This window comes from Equus przewalskii, chromosome 21, assembly GCF_037783145.1.
Source record: "Equus przewalskii isolate Varuska chromosome 21, EquPr2, whole genome shotgun sequence".
NCBI classification, from domain to species: Eukaryota; Metazoa; Chordata; class Mammalia; order Perissodactyla; family Equidae; genus Equus; species Equus przewalskii.
The window spans coordinates 15,430,473-15,454,248 of record NC_091851.1 but is presented as its reverse complement, the minus strand read 5'-3'; the positions used below and the strand labels follow the sequence as shown (position 1 = coordinate 15,454,248).

Genomic DNA, 23,776 nt, shown 5'->3' with positions numbered 1-23,776 from the left:
ATTCATTTTAGTCTTTAAAATCTGAAGGAAACTGGAATATATTTCTTTCCTCTGAGTCATGCAATTTAGCTAGATGAAGAATGAAATTGTCCAAATCCTTGTTCAGTCAATTCCAGAGCATATTATAATGTCAGTGTTAACGTAAAAGATGGTATTCAAGTGAGAAAAAGCAAAACTTCACAGTCTCTGTATATCATTGTAGATTGACATACATGGCAACATCTCTCTCTAATTATGTAGCTGCTACAGCAGCGTTGGGACTTCCTTTTAATAAAATGCATCACTATGCTAGCTCCCTCATTACTCACCCTCACAAATACTTTGAGTACAGTTTTTTTTCCATGAAAACCAGCTTTTCTATACTGATCCTGAATTGGTAGAATGACTGAGAACCAGCAATTTGTTCAGGAACAGAAACCCTGGGGAAATACATGGAAAAAACAAAAGACGTTTTTCCTAACCTGCTGGCACAGAGCATTGAAAGGCAGTAGAGAACCAATGTGGAACAAAACAACAGCATTAGAAGCCACCAGAGTGTTCAGTGTTTGCTTCTATATCGGTTAGTGTAAGTTGTGGCTGCATAGTCTGAAAATCCCCAAATCATAGGGGATTAGACAAGATAGAAACTTATATTCTTTCTCCCTTCAAATCCAGGTGATCCAGGGCGATGTGATTGTTGGGAGACTCAATGATTTCTATCTTTCTGCTCTACCAGCCTAGCTCCTGGCTTCCATTCTCAAGCTCACCATGTGGCTGGAACTTTAGCCATCAAGTGGGCACTCCAAGGAGCAAGAAGGAAGAGGGAAGGAAGGTGAACAAAGCACATTGCTATTCCAAATTGAATTGGAGTTTGTTGGAGGAGGTCATCAAGTGGATGTGACTGCGTGTTGACCTAAGAGCTGGACCGGGGCAATGGGAGGCTCCTCATTCCTTCCCCTGTCCTCGGAATGCATGTTCTGCCCACTATTCCCCCACTATGAGCTGTTTTCAAGGATGCAGCCTTGAGAGAGCAATGTGTTGTTGGGACCACCCAGACTGGATATGTGAATGAACCCAGTTAAGGCCTCTACAGAAACATTCAAGATTCTGGTGGGTGGATGCGGAGATCTGCTCATCTTGTGGCCGCCCAAGACAAGCTTCATATGAAAGTTCCCTTGCTTACTTGCCATCTACCAATCTGGAGTGATCTGCTTTTGTCTTTGGTCTCTTCCTGCCCTCCATGTACTGGGGCCAGTTTCAAGTTTTCCCCCAGGGAACTCTCAAGGTTTTGAGCCAACTGAGTCCTACTGCTAATGGGCTCTAGGGGAATGGATTCTGGACAGGCAACTAGAGCCTCTCTACCTGAGTCTCTTTGAAAAGTAACTTTTCCCCACTGCCTTTACATGTTTTAAATAAGAATACGAAGAGTTATAACCAGTCAAAGAGTTTGCTCTTAGATCCTTAAGGTGAGGCAACTATAGTGAAAGGAGAGAATGCCCGGAGAGAGAAGTTCTGATCTGAAACGAAGTCATATCCTTGTTTGTTAAAAGCCCTGGAAAATGTGAAAAATTGGTTATCCATATTTTATAGCTGTTACTATATCAGTAAATGGTGAGTGAAATCTTTGTATAAGAAGAAGGGGTGCAAAATTGTAGGATTTAACTTTAGTTTAATTAGGAAAAGGATTATTAGCTGAAACCAGTCAATGGGCCAAAAGATTTTTCTTAAATGGTGAAAGCATTGTTAGTGTTTGAAGCTCAAAAATTAAAAAAAATTTCCTTGAAATTCTGTCAAGACATCACTAGAGACCCAAAGCTTGGTGGTTACATTTCAAGTGAAAGAGGATTAGGGTGTGCTGAGGTTTATTTTTATAGAACAGAGAAGATACCTGTCTGGAAGATAAACTGACTTACAAAGATTATATTTTGCCACTTGTGCGTCGAAATCACTGCGTCAGAGGCTCTGGAGACGGCAGGAGGAAAATAGGATGAGGTGAAGAGGTCGTCCCTCAGTGCTTTTATCAGTCCTGAGATACTGTTTCTGTGGCCCTCACTCCGTAGCATCTGCATTTTCTGTGAAATCCGGCTTCTGCTGAGACTGTCTTTCTTTAAACATTTTTGGATCTGCGCTTCCAAATTCTCTTTTTTCCCAAAATGATGCTTAAGATGATCAGCCAGATTTCAAAAAATGAAGGGTAAAATAGACCTTAAATGAATATCAGGTTATTTTTCTTGGTTTTTTTTTTTTTTGATTGTTTATTTTGCTATTTATTTGACTACTTGAAAGTTCTCAATAATTAATCTGTACATAAAATTAATAGCTTTCATAATCATTAGTGATTATGGATTTTACTCTTACAACAATACTTATGTATACTTCACTTGACTGATGAAATTGCAATATATAGCACATTCTAAGCTACATTTAGAGTGCATACCTAAATCTGAAAGTATGTAGTCAGATATCAATGATAAATCTGCATGACATGCCTTGTTCTTGTTCCATTTTTCTTGTTTTTTAAGAAGAAAAAAGTGCCACCATTTTGGTAACATAACTAAAGCAGTCTGAAAGGTTTTTTCTTTCACGCGATAGAATTTAGAGAAAAGGCACTGTGCTATTAAGAAAGGGTTCAAATAAGAACCTCCGGGGCAGGAAACGTGTAGCTCTTCTCCATGTGCAGGTGATAATTTTAAGTTGTCTTCTTTTGAGTCTCTGCCTGTCTCAGAGTTTTACTTTTTTTTTTTTTTTGAGGAAGATTATTCCTGAGCTAACATCTGCTGCCAATCCTCCTCTTTTTGCTGAGGAAGACTGGCCCTGAGCTAACATCAATGCCCATCTTCCTCTACTTTATATGTGGGACGCCTACCACAGCATGGCTTGCCAAAAGGTGCCACGTCTGCAGCCAGGATCTGAACCGGTGACCCCTGGGCTGCCGAAGCAGAAAGTGTGAACTTAACTGCTGTGCCACTGGGTCGGCCCCTCAGTGTTTTATTTGATAACAGATTTCACTGAGTCAGAACTTGGCCATTTCATCACAATGAGTGTTCTTATTTACCAACTAAGATGTATAAACCTTATCTCTTACGTTGATGTGAAATGTAATGATGATAATGATAGTAATGACATTTATTTCTTAGCTCAAATACTCTAAAAGTACACATAACTGTACTGCGCAGGTGAACAAGTGATCAGGATGACCTTTAACCTGCTGTCATTCAGGGACCCAGGCTAACAGAGTCTTCTGCTCTGCCTTCTTTAATGCATGGCTCCCAAGGTCGTCTTGGGGATCAACTTCGTTCCAGCCAGCCAGGTAGGAAAAGAGTATGGTGCAGCACACTTGGAGGGTTTTATGTGCTAGAGACTATTTCATGTAAAGTAATGTAAGCTTTATGATTATCATAAAGCTAATTCTGGCCAGTGTTTCTCCATATTTCTTCATTATTTCAAAAAAGATAGAGTTAGAGGAAGAACACTGATACTTAGATGCAATTAGAACTCATTTATTCAGAATAGAAGAGAGCTTTTGAATTCTAGAAGGTTAGAGATGAAAATGGATATGATTGAGTTTATAGAGTCAGTGCAGGCAAAAAGAAGTCGACTAAATCATAGACCACAGAAGTAGGATGCTGTCTTTGAATATTGCATAAAAAAGTTATTCTAGAGCACACAAAGGCAATGTAGTACCAGTTTAGAATAATTATAAATGCATGAACTACTATTGATTAGCACTAACTACATGACAGAGACTTGCATATATGATTTCATTTGATCTTCACACTAACTCTTCACGATAGCGTAGTGTGGTAATTAAACGTGGTGGCTCTGGGATCAAAATGCCTGGGCTTGAATTCTGGTTCTTCCACTTTCTAGCTGGAAAATCCTGGGCATCATTGAACCCTTCTCTGGCTCAGTTTCCTCCACTATAAAATGGAGACAATAATAGTAAGCCAGTTCATGGAGTTAATGTGAGGATTAATGCATTAAAAGTGTAAAACCCTTAGAGTAGTGTCTGGCATACAATAAACTTTCATTGTTGTTATTATTCATCCATTAATGAATCAGGCTACTGTATTTCAAAAGGGGTGAGAAACTTTCCCAATGTCACACAGCTAGTAATTGATAGAACTTCTGTTAGAAAATGTCTGCTCAAATTAAAACACCTGTCCTTCCCGCTGTGGTGGGCTTAAGTGAATCATGAACTGACAAGAGAATGGGCTACACACACAACCACTTTTCCAGGAGAATTGGGAATATTTATATTATACTGTGATTAAAAGTATGGAGAATCTACTCAGATCTGAGTAGCGAGTTCTAGAAGTGCTTAACATGGTGGTTAAGAGTCAAGTTCTAAGGTCAGAGTTCCTAGGTCTCAAACTATCTCAAGTTGTGTGACCTTGAACAGGTTAATTCACCTCTCCAAGTCTCAGTTTTATAATCAGTAAATTGGAGGATAATAACATTGTCCATTTAAGGAGCCAGCCTGGTGGCACAGTGGTTAAGTTTGCACGTTCCGCTTCGGTGGCGGGGGGTTTGCCAGTTCAGATCCTGGGTGTGGACCTACACACCACTTGTCAAGCCATGCTGTGGCAGGCATCCCACATATAAAGTAGAGGAAGATGGGCATGGAAGTTAGCTCAGGGCCAGTCTTCCTCAGAAAAAAAAAAAAAAAAAAGAGAGAGGAGGATTGGCAGCAGATGTTAGCTCATGGCTAATCTTCCTCAAATAAAAATAAAAATAATAATAATATTTGTCCACTTGATCAGCTGAGAGTAACAATGATGCATAAGCAATAAAGACATTTATTTTCTTACTTATCAGGAAGTCTAGAGATGACTCAAAGGGTTAACAATTTCATGAAGGGGGATCAAAGCTCTTTGTGTCTTTCTACTTGGCTGAACTCTTTACACAACAACATATCAAAAAAAAAAAAAAAAAAGAGAAGAAAAGAAAAGAAAAGAAAAAGAAAAAAGAGAGAGAGAGAGAAAGAGAAAAACATTTCCCAGAAGCCCCACCTCCCTCAATACATTGGCCGGATCTGAGTCCATAGCCACCTCCTAGACCAATCATAGACAAGGGAGAATGGGATTCTATAATTGGTTTAGGTCAGTAGTCCAATCACAGTTCATTCCCCGGGAAGAGGGGGAAGCCGCCTCCCTAAGCACAGTGTTGCCACCTGAACCAAATCACAGTTTGCTTACAAGAAAAGGAGGATGGGAGGGTGCAGTTGAGTAGTAAGGGCTACGTTATTGGCTGTCTGGGAAGTGCTTAGCTTAGTGCTCTGGCCTAGAGTGAGTACTCCATAAAGGTTAGCTTTACCAACTCCCTGAGGCTGACATCCTGGAGGGCAATTCTGTGCTCTTACGAAAAGCAGACCTTTCTATTGTTTTAGAAACAGAACAGAACGCTGAACTTGATGGATCACAGGCCTGGCTCACGCAATTTTGGATGTTCTTACAGGTCCCTTTGCATGGCAAAAATCCTCACACTTTAAAATGCTTCTGTCTTGCATCCTTAACCAGAGGTGTGGAAAACGAAAGAGTTGAAGCAAGCTGTCTTGTGCCTTATGCTACATGTTGAAGGGGTCTATCCCGCAGCCCTCCTGGATCAAACTGCTTCCTTTTGCTGGCAGAAGCAGCTCCCACAGCACAAGTTTGTCTCGAAGACAAACACTGTTGAGAATTCTACAGCTTTATTCTCCTTGTTACATTCACATTCACAGCGACAGCTGGGAAGGATCAGGAATACTAGATGAATGACTCAACCAGCTATTGCCACAATAATGGTACATAACAAATTACTCCCCAGCTTGGTGGCATTCAACAATGAGCATTTATCGTCATGCTCATAAGTCTGCAGGTTGGTTGGGTTCTGGCGATCCAGAATAGGTCTGTTGGATTTGCCTCCAAGCTGAAGATTGGGCCTAGGTCTACCCCACGTGGCTGCATGAGATACATTGATCTCATGGCAATGACAAGAAACCCAAAAGGTCAAGCCAAACCTCACAAGCTTATTTCAAGTCTTTGTTCAAGTTACGTCTTCTAACATCCCATTGGCCAAAGCAAGTCACATTGCCAGTGGGGTTGATAAATACACAGGGTGCCTAGTTGAATACTACAAGGTCACATGGCAAAATGTGTAGATACAGAGAGGGACATGGAACAGAGAACAACGATGCCATAAGCCACGATGAAGAGGCTTAATCCACCTTCTCATTTAGCCTAGAATCCATTTCGAATCCTCTGAACTCTTCTTCTAGAGAGCACATCTCTGGTCCGTTTTGCCTTCCTAAATCATTCTAGTAGGTAAAACCTATTTGACCAATAAGCTTTCCAACTAATAACTGAGAGACTGTGGGAGAAAAGAAAGGAGAAAAGAACAGCTGTGGTAGGATCAGTTGTAAGGACAAGCGAGAAGGCCAAGACCCCTGGAAGTAGAGTTTGTTACAGTCCTTGGCAAGTAAAGAAAAAAAGCAATGTGAGAACATGACCAGTCGGTGCCTTCTGTGAGGTGACGAGCAAGCCAAAGCTGCTGGTTAGAAAATCTATGGGCAGTATACTTGGGTTTTAGTTTAGGGACATGTGATCAAAATGAAACAAATCAAGCTTTAAAGAGATTGTGGCAAGTGGCTTCCAAGGATAAGGTGTGACTCCCAAAAGAGAGTAGGAGCCAGGGGTCCTGTTCACCAGGTTATCCATGCTGATTATAATCGTGCCTAGCGTACAGCTAGTGATCAATACATGTTTTTTGAATGCATTGAAATATTTAATAGTAAATTTGGTAATATTTTGACTGAGTTTATAAACATTGGGCCTTGGAAGCCATGGGGGCAGAGGACAGGGAGAGTGGACACTTAAGAGAAAGGAATGTTTCTCTCATTCTTTCTTTGTTCATATTCTTCGTGTTTTAAAATGACTTAATTGAGATATAGTTTACTTACAATAAAATGCACTCATTTTAGGCGTACAGTTCTACGAGTTTTGACAAATGTATATACACATGGTATAGAATATTTCCATCACCTCAAAAGTTCCCTGGTACTCCTTCCCTGTTTATCTGTGCCCACACCTGACCATAGGCAACCACTGACCTGCCTTCTGTCAACATAGACTACTTTGCCTATTCTAGAATTCCTACAAATGGAATCATGCAGTGTGTAATCTATTGTGTCCAATTTCTTTGACAAGGCTTAAATGCTGCACATTTCACCCCCAAGGTTGCACATCCATTCCTTTTAGTGCTGAATAGTGTTCCACTGTTCAGGCATAACCTCAATTTGTTTATCTACTCACCTGTTGAGGGACATTTGTGGTTTCCAGCTTTGGACTATTATGAAGAAAGCTGTGCACACTGCTGCACAAGTGTGCGGGAACACTTATTTTCATTTCTCTTGGGCAAATACAGTAGTCCTCCCTTATACGTGGTTCTGCTTTGTGAGGTTCAATTTCCCGTGGTCAACCGCAGTCCCAAAATATTAAATGGAAAATTCCAGAAAGAAAGAATTCATAAGTTTTAAATTGCCTTCCCATTGTGAGTAGCCTGGTGAACTCTCACAAAGTCCTGCTTAGTCCCGCCTAAGACATGAATCATCCCTTTGTCCTTCGTGTCCAGCTGTATATGCTACTCCCCTGTTAGTCACTTAATAGCCATCTGGGTTATGAGATCAACTGTAGGTATCGCAGTGCTTGTGTTAAAGTACTCCTTATTTTACTTAATAATGACCTCAAAGTGCAAGAGTAGTGATGCTGGCAATTCCGACATCCCAAAGAGAAGTGGTAAAGTGCCTCCTTTAAGTGAAAAGGTGAAAGGTCTGGATTTAATAAGGGAAGGAAAAAAGTAGTATGCTTTAGTTAAGATCTACGGTAACTTTTATTACAGTATATTGTTATAATTGTTCTATTTTAGTATTAGTTATTGTTAATCTCTTACTGTACCTGATTTAGAAATTAAACTTTATTGTAGATTTGTATGTACAGGAAAGAGCATGGTATATACAGAGTCCGGTACTATGGGCGGTTTGAAGCATCTACTGGGGTGTTGCAGTGCATCCCCCACGGATAAGGGGGTGTGTTGCAAGTAGGAGAGGAAGTTCTGGGTTTTATGATAAATAAATGTGTAATTTCCTACAAAACTCTTCTCCAAAGTGGCTCTACCATTCTATGCTCTCTCCAAAACTGGATGAAAGTTCCAGTTGCTCCACATCCTCTCAAACACTGGTATTATCAGTCTTTTAAATTTTATCCATTTTGGTGAGGCTATCTCTTTCTTTTTTTAAAAGAAATGACAAATGTTTGTTGAATAAGTGAAGACATACTTTCTTAGAATTGTCTTCTAAGTGAGCAAGTTTCTATCGGTAAGACACCTCTCTCTTCCTTTCTCTCTCTCTCTCTCTCTCTCTCTCTCTCACACACACACACACACACACACACGCAAACACACACAGAGCAGAGGGGGCCTTCTGTTTCCCTGGGAAATAAAAGCGTTGCCTCTCTCAGGATGGGCTTTCTATCTCAAAAGTACAACTTAACCGCATGCCCCGGCTTCCAGACCAGCGCGCTGCCAACATCAGGCGCGGGGAAGTTTCCTCAAAGAGCCCTCACTCCAAACCTCTCAACTGCTCTCTTCTCTACTAATAAATAACAATTGACTTTTCAAAAAGCTGGTTTGTGGCCGGCGCTGGAGAGCTCCAGCTCAAGGGAAAAGCTGTGGATTGCCTCTCTGATCCCTCCCGATGACTCCCTTTTCCCACCGACTTCAGATCCAAAGACATGTCCAGGCTCCCGCTCAAGTTCCCCCCAAAACCCCAAGGAACGTGGCTCCGGTACACCCCCAGCACCCCTGCAAGCAGGGCACGGGGCATGCTCAGAGGGCGTGCGGGAGGAGCAGGCGTTGCCTGCAGTGGGGCCCTGGAGCCGGGAGGTGCCGCTGCGTCCCCGCTTCCCAGCGCCTGACCCAGCGCGCAAAGTTGGGCTGGAAGCCGCCGGGGGAAGGAGGGACCGAGCGAGCGAGGGTGGCGGGGAAGGGGGGGCCAGGAGGAGGAGGAGGAGGGAGGAGGGGAAGGAGCAGGGCGGGGGGTGGGGGGGCGCCGAGCGTGTGTCACTCGCTCTCTCCCTCTGTGTATAGAGGATGTGCTGAATGGTGCGCTTTGAGGCGGCGGCGGCTGAGGAGCAGGATCCGGCGCTGGCTGGCAGCCTCGGCTGCCCGGCTCGGCTTCTCTTCGCCCTCCGAGGCTCCGCATCCACCGCGGGCGCCCGGCCCCGCGTCCCGCCCGGGGCATGGCCCGGCGCCTCGCCCGCGCGCGCCCCGCCTGCTGAGCCGCGCCGGAGGAGGTGCGGAGGCCGGGAGGCCGGGGGAGGCCGGCGGGGGAGCAGAGTCAGCGCCTCCGGAGCAGAGAAAGGAGCCCGCGCTCCGCGCCCCGTCCCTGCCGCGCTCGCCCGGGCCGCCCGGAGCCCCAATGAGCCCAGATGGCCGGGGCTCAGCCCGGAGTGCACGCTTTGCAACTCAAGCCTGTGTGCGTGTCCGACAGCCTCAAGAAGGGCACCAAATTCGTCAAGTGGGATGATGTAAGTATTGGGGCGGCCGGGCTCGGGGCGCTGGCCGGGGCGCGGGGCAGGGCGGCGTGGGGGTGGGGCGAGGGGCGCGTTATGCAATGGGCGCCCCGGCAGCGGGCAGGGGCGGCCTGGGGGCGCACAGGTTGGCAGCCGCTGAGGCGGGTAGCAAACAGCAGGGGTTTTGCGCGCGCTCCTGTGGCCACGGGGGTTAGTAGTTGACATCCTGGCTGGATCTGGCAAGCGCACCCTGAGGGTCTTAAGACTTTGGGGCCAGTGGAGCAGAAGGGGCAGGCTTTGGCGGGTGACGGTCCTGAGAGTTTGGAAAAGTGGGGAGTGTGAAGTTGGGACCAGCTGGAAAGCGCTGGGGTGTGAACCAGACGCGTCCCTCTCAGCCCGCAGACGCACCCCCTATTACCGCCTTTACCCCCTTTCGAGAAGGAACAGCCCGAAGTCCGAAACTGTTTAGTGATTGCTAACCATCTTAGCGCTTTTATGGGAGCCCATGCGGCAGAGGACACAGCATTCCAGCCGACAGGTGGTCGTTCTTGCCAAACTTCAGCGCCTTGGCTAAGGAGTCAGGGGCCCTGAGAAGGACTGGAGAGGACACACCTGGGGACGACTAGAGAGCAGAAACCGGGGCGAGGGGGACGGGGGGGCGTTGCGGGGTCAAGGAGGGCTCAGAGGGCCGACAGGCAAATGGGGAGGGCTAGTTTTGAGAACTGAGCTGGCTGGAGTCTTCAGCTTAAAATACACCCATCAAGACATTCCCCCGTAATTTCCCCAGGTCTTGTCAGGTAGGGCAGAGTTTAGCCCAGCTCCAGATCTCCAGTGTTTCTTTCGCATGAGTCCTGGACCCTTGGACGTCAAGTGACTCTCCCCCACCCAACCAATGGCCTTCAAACACTTCAATTAATAATCTTGCTGAAAACACGGGAATCTTCAGATGGAGGATATTATCATATCAATTTTATGTCCTTGGTGTCATTCAAAAGGTTTGATAAGAGCGACCCACTGAATAAACCTGAGCTGCCAGGATCTAAGGAAATTTAGGTCCCAATGCCTACGACATCTCTTAAACAGGAGGAATTATAGGAGAATAGGGAGTTCTTGCTGAAAAGATTTTCTATCTAGTAAATTATGGCTTGTTATCCTCCAAGGTATTTTTCTTTAATCTTCTTTTAAGCCATTTTCCAGTGTCTGAAAACAATTTAAATATTCCAGGTAGCGAATCCAGTTACTTAGCTGAGTGGGTCTGTCTTTATTTTGTCCAGTTGGAAGCGCAAACGGAACTTGGAGGACGAGCCACAGCTTCCTTGAAAGCTCATGCCAATTATTAAACGCTGTAGGCAAGGATGTAAACATGGATCCTTTAACTGGGGACTTGACGCTTTTCTCCCTCTGTCCCAGTCTAATGACCGGATGTTTTTGTAAATAGAATAGAATCTAAACAATAAATTCAGACACAGATTAAATGCTTTGTTTGTGTCAAGGGAAAAAAATAGAAAATGCAATTCAACAACAAATAAAAAGTCTTGCTCATCTTGAGATCCTAGAACAGAGAACTAATGTGGTGTGGATTTACTGAGAAAGAGAGTGAAGGACAGAAGGAAGAGAGCAGGAAAGAGACTTCACAAAATAAAAAAGGGGGTTTGGCACAAGTGCTGGGTTTCTTCACAGTGATGATTTTAAACTGTATTTTAAATAATTCTCCAGAATGTCTAGTTTGGAAGAAAGTACCCAGTGTCTCTTTGAAAATGAAGGTCTTCGATGGAAACACATTTTGATACACCCAGGTAGATGATTTTTGTTATGTGCATTTATGTAACATTTATTTCTTCCTCACTTACTGATGCCAGGGCCTGGGCTAGATCCTGGGGAGGAAAAGGAACTAGACAAACTCTCTCCTGTTACAGTCCTTATATGTTAGGTGGAGGGGACAAACTATCATCAAGAATACCAATGAGACAGAGATTATGAGTGGTGCAATGAGAGTAACAGAGAGGCCACTAGTCAAACACTACCTGAAGAAGGTGGGAAGAACTTTCTCTGAGCACTGCAACAGTGAGTTTCCCGGGAAGCCCTCCAGGAAGGATGTAGGCGCTAAGGAGAGGGCCAGTAGATCTCAGATCTTTCATATGGGAAAACCCAGACTGCACCCGGGAGTCGAGTTATCTGGAATATGATGAACTATCCTGCAAGTTCCTTGCCTCTCTTGGTCTCCATGGTGATATGTGGACCAAGAGGATACCTTTCTTTGGAGTCCTTTATCCTCCCTAGGTGTCAGCCGTCTACTCTTCGCAGTTCATATTTGCCCTTCGAGATTCAAGCTAATTTTATTGCATCTTAGTGACACTGTGTGTTGAAGACAAAAGAGAACTAGATTTTGCATCCAAGGGCCTAGGTTTACCTGCTGACTCTTTTGGCAGTCAGCTGTGTGACTTTAGTTTAATCACTTAACCTCCCTGAATCTTTGCAGCCTTTTGTGCAAGACTGTGAGAACGCTACAGTTCCTATTTCATCTAATAGTTGGGAATAGCTAGTAGGATAAAGCAGCCCTTGTCACATTTCAGAGCCATCAGCGTGTGCATGAGAACCATCTGGAGGGCTTGGTAACACTCAGATTGCTGGAACCCACCTGCAGTTTCTGATTCAGAATGTCTGAGGTGGGACCAGAGAATCTGCATTTCTCATAGGGTCTTGAGTGATGCTGATGCTGCTAGTCTGGGGAACCACACTTTGAAACCACTGAGATAAGGTTTGTGAAATAACTTGAAAATTATGACAGTTAACACAGTCTCATTGGCCTGTGTAAATTATTGCTGGTTTGTGAATTTCATTTTATGTCTATGTTTGCATTTTGAGAAATTCATCCAAAGGTTACCTTTCTACCTAAGAGGTCAAAAGACCTCGATGACATAATCCTGGACAACCTTTTTACATCTTCTGGGATATTTTGTGAAGTGTCTCTGATGCCAAGACTGGCTTAACTCACATTCATACATTTCTTCTGAATTTCTTCTATGCAATAAAAATTTTTCAACGTTTTTACCTGCGTCTGGTGGGATTGCTGGAAAGGGAAAGGAAAGAGAGAAGATTTTTGAGTGGCTGTGTCGTCTGACTTTGTGTATCTGAGCAGAGGGGGCTGCTGTGTCTTTCCTTTTGGCTCCAACTTTGGGAAATACGTGCTGCCCCTTGCCCCAGGGGTACATACCCATCTGCTTGTTTAGAGGAAAAGTAAATACTGGAAACAACTTAAAAATCTCTCAAATATCTGATCTCACTTAAAAATTGTAGAACCCTGCTCTCTGGTCTTTAAGAGGAAGGGAGGAAACTCATAAAACAGATTCTGAATATCCTGTTAGAAAGCATATGGGACATTTGAAAGTGATGAGTTTGGGGCTATTTAGAATTGTTAGGAGATTCTCTCTTGTTCTTTGAGTGGTAGAAGCACCATAATCAGTGGTCCTGTTGTCCTGCTCACCATATGGAATGGAAGATGTCACCCAGAGGGCGCAGGGGCCTGCATTATCTGCTGGCTACCTACCAATGTCATGGTGAGGCTGCAGACATTCTAAAGATCATAGTCAAAAGCTTTGACATAGACACTAACCAATCACAGCAGACAGCAGGTGGGTGATGGAGCTGGAGCAGGGTCCTGGAGACACTGTGTTGCACCAGGGCCAGGCATTAACCTTTCTTTTGCCTGATCGTGGGAGGCCTGGGAAGCTCCAGTGTCTGTGAGGGCATATGGAAGTATTACAGTGGTTTAACAACTAGTAATGGTGTATATAGTCTGAACATCAAGGCCAAACCTTGTCCTCCAGAACTTGGCAAGCAGATAAACGAATGACCTCTCCTGGCTACCAGATATCAAAGGATGCAACTTTATCCTTGCTTTTATTTTGCATTTGTGTATTATCAGGCTCTGGTGCTGGGAGGTGGTTGTAAAGGACCCTGAGCATGATGGGAGAGTTCTGGTGGATGGTGGAAGGGGAGTTACTCTCTCCTTCTCCCCTAGGGACTTAGGCTATTGAGAGTCTGGCCTTCTCCTTTTGGTCCTTGGCCTTGCTCTGTATTGGTCAGGACGTCGAGGGAAAGTGGAAGGATAAAAACTGTACAGTAGGCGCCCACCTTCTGATTTGTCCTGTTTCACATCCCAGGGCCCTGTCTCTTTGTCCAACAACCTCTGGGCATGGAAGGCTTTTCATTTCTTTGTTCTTTCTTTTCCTTCACTTTCACCCTCCAAATTCAGATCTCACTGTGGGTAAGTTGCTTGCTAAATCTCAACCTCAGTTTCCTCATCTGTAAGGTATACCCACAGAACACCTGTTAATGGTAAATGAATGAAGGCACATGCGTTGCTTTGTGTTGTGCCCGACACATGGGAAACCCTCAATAAAACATGTTCATAAAAGTTATTGTCCCCCAATAGTTAGAGGGCCATGGATTTTATCAAGGTGGTCGGTATGTGTCAGACGACTCTTTTATTGTACAAGTGGGAAGATCAGCACTTTCTTCCATTCCCTTTAATGTGCGTTTGATTTTCATATTTTATAATTTGAAAAGGAAAAAAATCAGTTTTTTACCCTTTTTAAGAAATAGAGATGTTTCAGAGAAAGTGAATCTACATAAAATGTGGGATCCCTTCTCTTTATAGCAAGTCAGTTTGCAAAGCATCCAAAAGTTTTATTTCTACTTAAATTCCTTCAAAAAATATATGCAGTAGGTACACAGGTATGATACCCAGAAGGAGGAGGAAACAGTTAAACAAAACTCTGGTAATTGAGCAAGAATATAAATATATGTATATATACCCATAGGTAATAAATGTATATAAATAATCTCACGTCATACGTCCTGTCTTGCAAGCGCAATCTAACTTTCTAAAGTCGTAATTTCTAGACTGGCTAAGTTGTTTGAAAAGAAGGCCGAGGAAGCCCAGAGGTTTGGATTTGCATTAATGCCCTGTGGATTTGAAACACAGAACTGCTCCCTCACTCTCCACCACTCCCCACTTCTCCCCAAAAAGCCCCCATACCCAAAACAATTAATAATAATTTTAAAAAATTATAGGAAATTGCACATTTCCCGTCATCCTATATGGAAGCTTAGAACTTTTGCAGTGTGTAGAATGTGCAGTTACAGTTTCCAAAATGATGACAAGAGAGTGACGACAAGATGACACTGACAAGATTAAGAGAGAGCAGAGGGGAAGGGCCAGTGAGGTGGTAGATGGTGGATGGAGGGGGCCCCCACCGAGCGAGAGGCAGAATTTAGACTGGAAGGCTGGCAGGTGCCCTCTAAAATGCCACTTAAATATGCCCAGATATGTCCATTTTTTCATGTCCAAAGAGCTTTTGTGAATTTCTCATTGATGGTAATTACTGTAATTTAAGCATAAGAATATAACTTTTTCCGTGTGAGTCCGTAAAGCTATTTTAAGCTTTTCATCAGAGTGTATCATGCATACAGTAAAACAGGCAAATCTTCTGTCCCACTGGATCAGTTTTCACAAAATGAGCACTCCCACGTTAGCAGCACCAGATCAAGAAACAGTATTGGCAGCCCCACGGTCCCTGAGTGCTCCCTTCCAGTCCCTCACCCCCTCCCAATGGTAACCATTATCCTGACTGATAGCTGCATAGATTGGTTTGTGTTTTTACTCTAATACAGCTAATTTTTTTCAATGAAAACAAAACAAAAGCAAACCTCTTCAACCTAAAGCAGTTTTATTATTGCTGAATGACCCTTTTGAACAATTACAACAAAAGTGACTTATCTTGGGTTTAGATGACCCTTGTTTGGGTCCTTATCTGTCCGAGGGCGAATGGAGTCTGGGAAGTGAAGCAGGTGCAGTAAATACCCCAGAAGGAGGAAAGAGTTAAACAAAGCTTTAGTAATTTAGCAAGGAAATGTAATGCCTACAGGCTGTTATTGGCATAGCAAAGCAGACTAGTAGGGTGTTGTTTCTGGAATATATTTTTGTCTCGTATGTTTTCTCTCTTATCTTGCCTGACTTTGATATTCCCACCTATGGTGCATTAGGATAATTTGCTCTGGCTATTAGCATATCTCAAATACTTCTCTTGAAAGCTTAGCCTATCAATAAATAGCTTCAAATTATATTTACCTGTAATGACTGTTTAAATGGGACAAGAACCTTTTGCTTTTTTATGTTGCTCTTGGTAATCTGTAGTTAAATGTTTCTTTATCAGGATCCTTCCATGTTATCATGAACAAGGAGTGCCAGGAGAAAATGGAATGGGATTGATTGTGAATTGTTGACTAGTGCTCTGGGTCCCCACCTAAATTATAAAGCCTTGGTCACTGAAAACGTTAGTTTTCCTGTTACCCGAGCTAACATTAGGTTCATGCAGCCTTTTCAGATCATATCACAAATTCCATCTGCTCAGACAGATTTCACAAAGCTCCCCTTTCTCCTTCTATGCCGTGTCTGATCCCCCAGTCAGAGCCACTTGCCCCTAGGTATCAGTAGGGAAAGGAACTAGAGACATATTTCTGAGGTCAGTTACACGCGAGATCCTGAGAAAGCTATCAATTTCTGTAAAAAACTAACTGAAATAGCATGTAAAGAAGCTAGACTCTTTAAGAGTCTTTCTGGTTCCCTTCTGATCTCTTTAAGGTCTGATATTTGATTTTATCTTCTTCACATGTTAATTTCAATTTTCGGAAATTTTAATTTTAATTCGTATTCTGAAAAAATGCTTAGGTATATGTATTAACTGATGTTGACTACATCTGTCCATTTATCAAAGAACTAAATTATTGTAAATGGGGAAACAGACTATTATATAAAACAAGACAAAATAAATATTTAATATTAAAACAGAATTAAAAGCATCCTGCATCTGTTTTTCATTTCAAAGATTCTTTTAGTTCATAGTATTTGATTAATGTTTTGTTTCTTATTATTGCAATGAAGTTTTTTGAGCAAACTCTGGGAAAATGGATTAGTTAGCAAAGAAAATTCTTACCTGAACTAGTCATGACGGGTATCAATATATAACATTGATATCTAGGATATTAAGAGATTATTTTGTTGTTAAAAAATCAAATTTTCTTTGGAACTTATTAATGAAATAAGTAAGGGAAAGCTAACTTGATTCATTTTATAAAAGAGGTCATATGAGCTCAAAAAGAAGATGGAAGGCCACAGAGTAAGTCAGCAAGTAGTCTAGTAGGTCTATTAAAACTAAAATGAAGGATGCTAACCATGATGCTTTCTCAGGTGTACTCTCTTGGATGTGGTTGAGTCTCACTTGGCATCCATTCCCACATGGGACCTTTGTTAATACAGACTCTGGAAATCTAAAGCTAAGTTTACTAGACTCCTTTGAGGCATCTAGTATTCTGGCTGCAAATTAACCTCCACCAAAGACACAACCTCATACGGAGGGTAGAAACGTGAAAGAGGCCACCTTTCTGCATCCTTTGGGTTGTTTCTACAGGTATGTGAAATGTTGAAGGAGGATAGTATTATCTTCTATAATTGTTCTCTGGTATCTGGTTTCCTGGTCTGTGGGCACAAAAAGGCATTGATGACAATAGCTGCTCCCTGTTCTCAGATTACTCTTCTTTGTCTTCAGCTAAGCTGGTGTGTTTTTGATGCCAGGAGTTTCTTCTTGATTTCTCACCTTTCTGAATGTGTTGGAGGCAATGGCTGTCCTCAAGGGTCAGAGGTATGGTGTTCTCCTGTCGTTCATGGAGGCCCAGCCTGAAGCCCACTTCTTCAGTCCTTGCAGTGATTCTGTCAAGTGCTTAATTACCTGTAATTAAATCCCTTTATGTTCAAAATTTGCAGAGAGGGTTTCTTTTTCCTTCACTAATCCATGCCCGATACGGCCTTTCATGGTTCCAGAATTTCATGATTTTCAGCCCTAATGTGCAGTGATGATCTAGCCATCCTATGTAAATTTCTCCTTCAATATTACATTTGAGTGGAATGGAGTTTTGCTATAATACTGCCTCTGGAGTTCAATATGGAGAGTGAGTCCTAATCACAGACACTTAACACTAGTAAAGCATTATTATTTGTTTATATTCACCTCCATTCAGTCATCAAGACTGCCATGAGTGGTAAGAAAAGAGGAAGTGTTATTATTCCCATTTTACATGGAAGCAAGCTGAGGCTAGTGAGTCATGACTTCACCAAAGACATGCAACTATAGTTAGAGCTAGAGTCTAAATTTAAAACTACTTCTTTCGCTTAAATTCAGGGCCATTTCCAATCTACTATGGCATCCCCAAGCAGGATCCTTTGGTAATAAAAGACTTTTAATAGAATCCAAGTGAATACAAGTTGAAAGAGATTCTTTGACTTTTCCAAAGAATCTCCTTGATTTTAGGATTCATAAAAATGAGGCTTAGATTCCTAGAAACTCATCTCCTTTGGCTAGAGTCTTTAAAACAGCTGTTTTTGTGGTGTCTATACACAGTTTATTTTTGTCTACACTCTATAGGACATGGGAACATGGGAAAACATCATAGCTGCTTTGAGGCGCAGAGGCCAACTGTATAGTAGTATAGTCTACAAACGGTCCACATCACTTAGTATAGAACCGTGGAAATGGAAAGATATTCAGGAATGATGTTAAAACAAAGTTCATTTTTTTCATTGCCTAAGTGACGCTTTTGTATCTATCAAGACTCATTACATGTGCTTTTCCACCTTTTTCTCTTCCCAACATATTTGCAAATACTGTCTTTTGTTGGGTTCCTGTCAAGACTGGTCCCATGGCTTCTTATGGAAATTGTTCATCTTGGAAAATTAAAGATATGGTATGCATGAAGGAAGTGTAGAGGAAGTCACCTGCCCCCCAAGCAAGATGCAGAATGGCTTGGAATTCAAGGTAGTGTCAGTTGAGAGGCCAGATGTAGATATCCAGTGTAGGAAGGTGCATACAGGAAGGTGGATATGCCTTGTCTCTATTACAAATGGACCAGGGCTCCTGGAGAACGTTAGCTTTCTATTAATTATCTTCTTTCCCTAGGGTAGAGAATTGGCCTGGCACTCAGTAGGTGCTCAGGGAATGTTTGTGGAGTGAAGGAAGTGTCTCGTGTGTGTCTGGCTCACAGTGGCTTCACACAGTGGAATGTACAGTCTTGAGGCAGACCTGGAGACCAGTCATGCTCCCGAGAGACCTCCACGACACCCTGTGTGTGGTGTTGGTTGGAAAGCCCTGTGCTACATCCTTCCATTCCATCTGAAATCTCCCAGAGTATGAGAGTCTCTGTGGCACTCTTATGTATGGTTTATTCATGTGAGTTTGAAAAGCTAAATGTTTATTGTCAATACAGAGCTAACAGCTGTCACAGCATTGATTTCCTGTAAGGTCTAAACAGGGCTTAAGGTTGAGTGTGTACTCAGTTGCGATTCAATATTGGTTGAAAATTATGATGTTAATGTATTTATATCTGTTATTCTGAATGTTACCAGTGAGTTCTATTTTCTCAAAAAGATGCTCACACATATACCCAGATATTGCAGTGAAAATTGCCCTTAAAGAAATTCAGAAGTGTTGAGAGTGACAGAACAAAAGACTGGTGGTTGTGAAAACATTGTATCACAATAATGATTCACAAAGAAAAAAATGAATATATGAGCTTTATTGCCAAAATAAGAAAAATATCAAATAAAAGGCATATCGTTTAAAAATATTATTTATAATAAAACTTCCGCCTACATTACGTCTTCTGTTTAGAGGAAATGGAAGTGACTGGGACAGTATTGTTGACTTCTGCCCTTCCCCACTCCCAGTTTCATGTAGTTGGGTCACCTACATTTTCCCACCTGCCCTCCTGTGCCTGGGAGAACAACACACCTTCTCCATGTTCTGGAGCCCATGCTTCCTGGTTTCTCTGGATCCTGGCTTCATTATTATTCTCCCCTTTGACAGTATCTGTGGAAGTTTCTCCTCTGTTGAAGCTCTTCTAAGAACACGTATGTCATTAAGCCTTTAAGTCATAAAAATCCCAACACAGAGCCCAGCACAACGTCCTCCACCCTCCTTCCTCTAATTCCTGCCCTCTCGCTCATCTTCTTTCCCACAATGAAGGTGTAGTTTATCCTTACCGCCTCCCTTTCCACACATCCCACCCACCACTTCTCAGCCCTTCAAAGCCTTATTCTGCCTTCACGACTGCTTTGAAATTTCTCTTGCCAAGACTACTGGCAACCTGCTAGGTGCCAGCCCCAACTGATAGTTTTCAGAATCTACCTTGCTTCTTTTCCTGAGGTTTCCTTCCATGCACCCGTTCAGTATTCATACTTTAAATACGTACTGATGCCTCTTACAAGCTGGACATTCTGCTAGTGTTGTGGATTTATGATGATAAATGATTCAGTTCCAGCCCTCATGGAGTTTCTATTCTACTGGGGGAGATGGATGCTAAACAAATAGAGGTATAATTATTCCGTTATAACTGTGGTAAGTGCTACAGGAACAAAGTACAAAAGTACAAGTGAGTATAAGAAGTGTGGAAGGTTTCCCTGGAGAAATTCTATTTATGGAAAGATCTGAGTTGTAAGTAGGAATTAGTCAGGCCAACTTGAGGAGGGGGAGTGCATCAGAACAAGGAAACAGCACGTGTGGGCAATCCAAGGAGGGAAGGGCATGGGACTTTGAAGGACAGAGCAGAATAAGCAAGTGGGGCACTTGGTGGCTCAGATAGTGCTGGCAGGATGGCAAGGGCCTGCGTAAATACTGCTTAGGCCACTGCAAGATTTTATCTTTAAAGATTTTAATGGGAAGCCATTATAGCTGTGTTTCTCACCCTCGGCAGTATTGACATTTGGGGCCAGGTGATTCTGTATTGTGGGGGGCTGGCCTGTGCATTGTAGGATATTTAAACCACTGATTTAAATCTTAACTGATTTTTAAAAGTATTGGGCCACTGCATGAGCACATACACACACACACACACACACACACACACACACGTACATACGTGGCCAGTAAGGGCATGAAAAGATGTTCAACATCATTAGTTATTAGTCATCAGGGAAATGGAGTTAAAGCCGCAGCGAGATGCCACTTTCCACCCATCAGAGCTATATCTTACTGAAATGCTCGGTTTACTCCTCTGATGCCTTGCTAAGCAAGGAGCACCTTGGATGATTGGGGATCTGTGCTTTTGTGTGAAAGCCTACTATGTGTCTGAATACAGGTACATGAATCTGTAAGACAGTGTCTGAAGTAAACCGCACAGTGTTGAAAGAAACATGCTTCCAACTTTTCCCTGTATTATGTTTAAAGGGATTTTTATACCTGTGAGTAAGAGACAAGTATCTTAATGGTGCTTCTCTCCGCTGTTTTGCAACCTCTCTTCTGGACGTTCTTACTTCCTCTTCTTTCATTTATTTGGGGAAATTGCAGACTGGACGCAGCCCTGGAAGAGAATTCTCATCAGTGCTGGTGCACGTAGAAGTTTTACTGCACTGCTCCTAATCTAACACTCTAGCGTCCAAGTTTACCTCTACTGAGTTTTTTCACAGTCAGAGCTGCATTCCTGACATATAGTGGGCATCATGTGTGATTTCCTCTGATGCTTAGAATTCTTTTCCCTTACGTAGCTGTTTCCCCCCAAGATATATATTTGCTCTGTTGGCTCTGCTGCTTCCTGTTACAAGTCTTGGGCAATCCTGGTGGAATATCTTTTGTTATTTTTCCCTGTGGACTCTGTAATATTGATTAGTTTAGAAGTACACGTCTCGATCCACGTGTGTCCTCTTGTAATAGAGAAGGTAGAATAAGAACATGTAATGAGAACATAGAATCACTGTGGAGTCGGGATTGCAGTCTGCCTTGGCCCCTAGACTTTCTGACAGTGGTGTAAGAAATGCGCTGTGTCTGTGGACAGGTTCTTGACATTAGCATTCCGGTTTAGGGTTATAGCCTGTATTCGTTTACTAGGGCTGCCGTAACAAAGTACCACAGACCGAGTAACTTGAACAACAGAAATTTATTTTCTCATAGGTTTAGAGGCTAGAAGTCTGAGATGAAGGTGTCAGCAGAGTCGGTTCCTTCTGAGGACCATGGCCTCTCTCCTTGGCTTGTAGATGGCCGGCTTCTCTCTGTGTGGCTACATCATCTTCCCTCTGTATGTGTCTGTGTCCATGTTTCCACTTTTTATAAGGATGCCAGTCATATTGGATTTTATCTCCTTTTAGCTTAATCACCTCTGGAAAAACCCTATCTCCAAATAAGGTCACATTTTGAGGTACTGGGGTTAGGACTTGAACATATGAATTTTACGGGCCACCCAATTCAGCCCATAGCATACCTCGACCTGGTTAAATGCAGCTCAGAGGGTGGCAGCGTGATGGCTCAATTCAGATATTTGCAGAACTGACACTTTGACAGGCAGCTAGATTTATTTTGTACTACTTAGGTGTTGAAACTAGATGGTAGCTGCGTATATGGAAAAACCCCCAAACTTTCTAACTGGAATTATCTGACCAAGTTTGGTTTGTGAAAAAGATTTCCCCGTTAACGAGAGACCTTATTTCCCCATAAAGGTTTAGAGCTGCACTGCCCAATAGAAATATCATGGGAGCCATTTGGGAAATTAAAAATTTTCTAGTAGCCACATTAAAACAAGTAAAAGGAAGCAGGTGGAATTAATTTTAATATAGTTTATTTAATCCAATATATTGATTTCAATATATAATCAATATCAAAAATTATTAATGATCTATTTTACATTGTTTTCATTCTTAGTCTTTGAAATGTTATAGCCCACCTCAGTTGAACCAGCCACACGTCAAGGGCCCAGTAGTCACAGATGGCTAGCCAGCCCAGTCGGGACAGTGCACGTGCAGAGCACGCATTCTCAATGGGGGCCATCTCACCTCCAAAGAAATGAAAAATGGTTCTTGAGGGACAGAAAAATCTTAGTCTTTATTTTTTATTTTGCATAAAGCACAAGGGTACATACGGCCTATAAGTAGATATTCAGGGGCAGGCCCAGTGGCTGAGTGGTTAAGTTCGTGCGCTCTGCTTTGGCAGCCTGGGGTTTGCCGGTTCGGATCCTGGGATGGGACCTATGCACTGCTCACCAAGCCATCCTATGGCGGCGTCCCACATCGAAGAACTAGAGTGACTTACAACTAGGTATACAACTAGTGCTGGGCCTTTGGGGAGGAAAAAAAAAAGAGGAAGATCAGCAACAGATATTAGCTCAGGGCCAATCTTCCAAAAAAAAAATAGATATTCAGAATATCTGTGATATTAAAATTTCATTGAGGATGATTAGGGAAATAAATGTCTCTAGAGGCTCCTCAGTGGGGCAATAACGAAAAAATGTTGAGCAGCACTGATGTAGAGCATGTCCTTGAGAGTTTAATTTCCAGTGCTTTCCTTAGCTTAGCTGGGTTTCCTTGGGCAAGTTATTTAACCCAAGCCTTAGTCTATTTATCTGTAAAATGGGTATAATAATAGTGTCTGCCTCTTAAATTATTGTAAGTATTAAAGGAGAAAATCCATTTAAAGTTCATCCTGCAGTGATTGGTTCAGAGCAAGTGTCCACGATGTGTCTGTTACTATTCTGACAGGGATTTTTGTAAAGAATATTCTGGTATTGGAAGGAAGTTTGGACTACTAGTACCTCTGTCATTTCTTGCCAATTTCTTTCGGCTATATTATTATTTTTCTTTTTTTCATAGTGATTTACTTTATTTTTTAACATTTCATCTTTTTTATTGAGATATAATTGTTATATAACATTATATTAGGATATATTGTTGATTTATATCAGCACATTGATGAGCAAATCATTGTAATAAAGAGTTATAGGACTTTGTAATGTTAATGTTGATTCCAATGGCTCTTTTTCCTGCTGAAAGATGTCTCATTCTTTTGGATCTTGTGGTTCTGTGGAAGTCCTTTTCTTTCTTCCTTGACTGTCCTTTATTTGGCTTAAAGACGTTTTGGGGATTCATGTAAATTGCACAACAGCAGCCCCTTATATCATTATATTAGTCTTCAGTATTGATGAGGTAAGATGAGAGTAAAATGATTTCTATCAAAAAGAGAGGAGTAAATGGAAATTTACTGTACATCACGCACTATTACTAACTTAAGATATGTTTATTAGTGTTCTCTTTTTCAAGGCAAATATTTATTGGAGAAAATACCTTATAATTTAAAATAAGCAAATTAAAGTGGTATTCTTAGTTGGAGGCAATGTACTTATAAGACACCGGTTTATCTACATTTTAAGTTCACTGG

At 42.3% G+C, this 23,776-nt stretch overlaps 1 protein-coding gene across 3 annotated transcripts in view; it reads left to right on the top strand.

Annotated features, from left to right (window-relative positions):
• Positions 1-9,029: 9,029 nt before the first annotated feature.
• Positions 9,030-23,776, top strand: part of PLCB1 (phospholipase C beta 1) — a 665,042-nt gene continuing 650,295 nt past the window's right edge. For 2 of the 3 annotated variants that reach the window (XM_070587880.1, XM_070587881.1), the window contains exon 1: positions 9,030-9,539. In XM_070587880.1, coding sequence (XP_070443981.1) covers positions 9,441-9,539 — 99 coding nt within the window. In that variant the 5' untranslated portion in view covers positions 9,030-9,440. Of the gene's footprint in view, positions 9,540-11,240; positions 11,321-23,776 lie in introns of those variants that run through there. The other variant, XM_070587882.1, reaches the window with a different exon arrangement.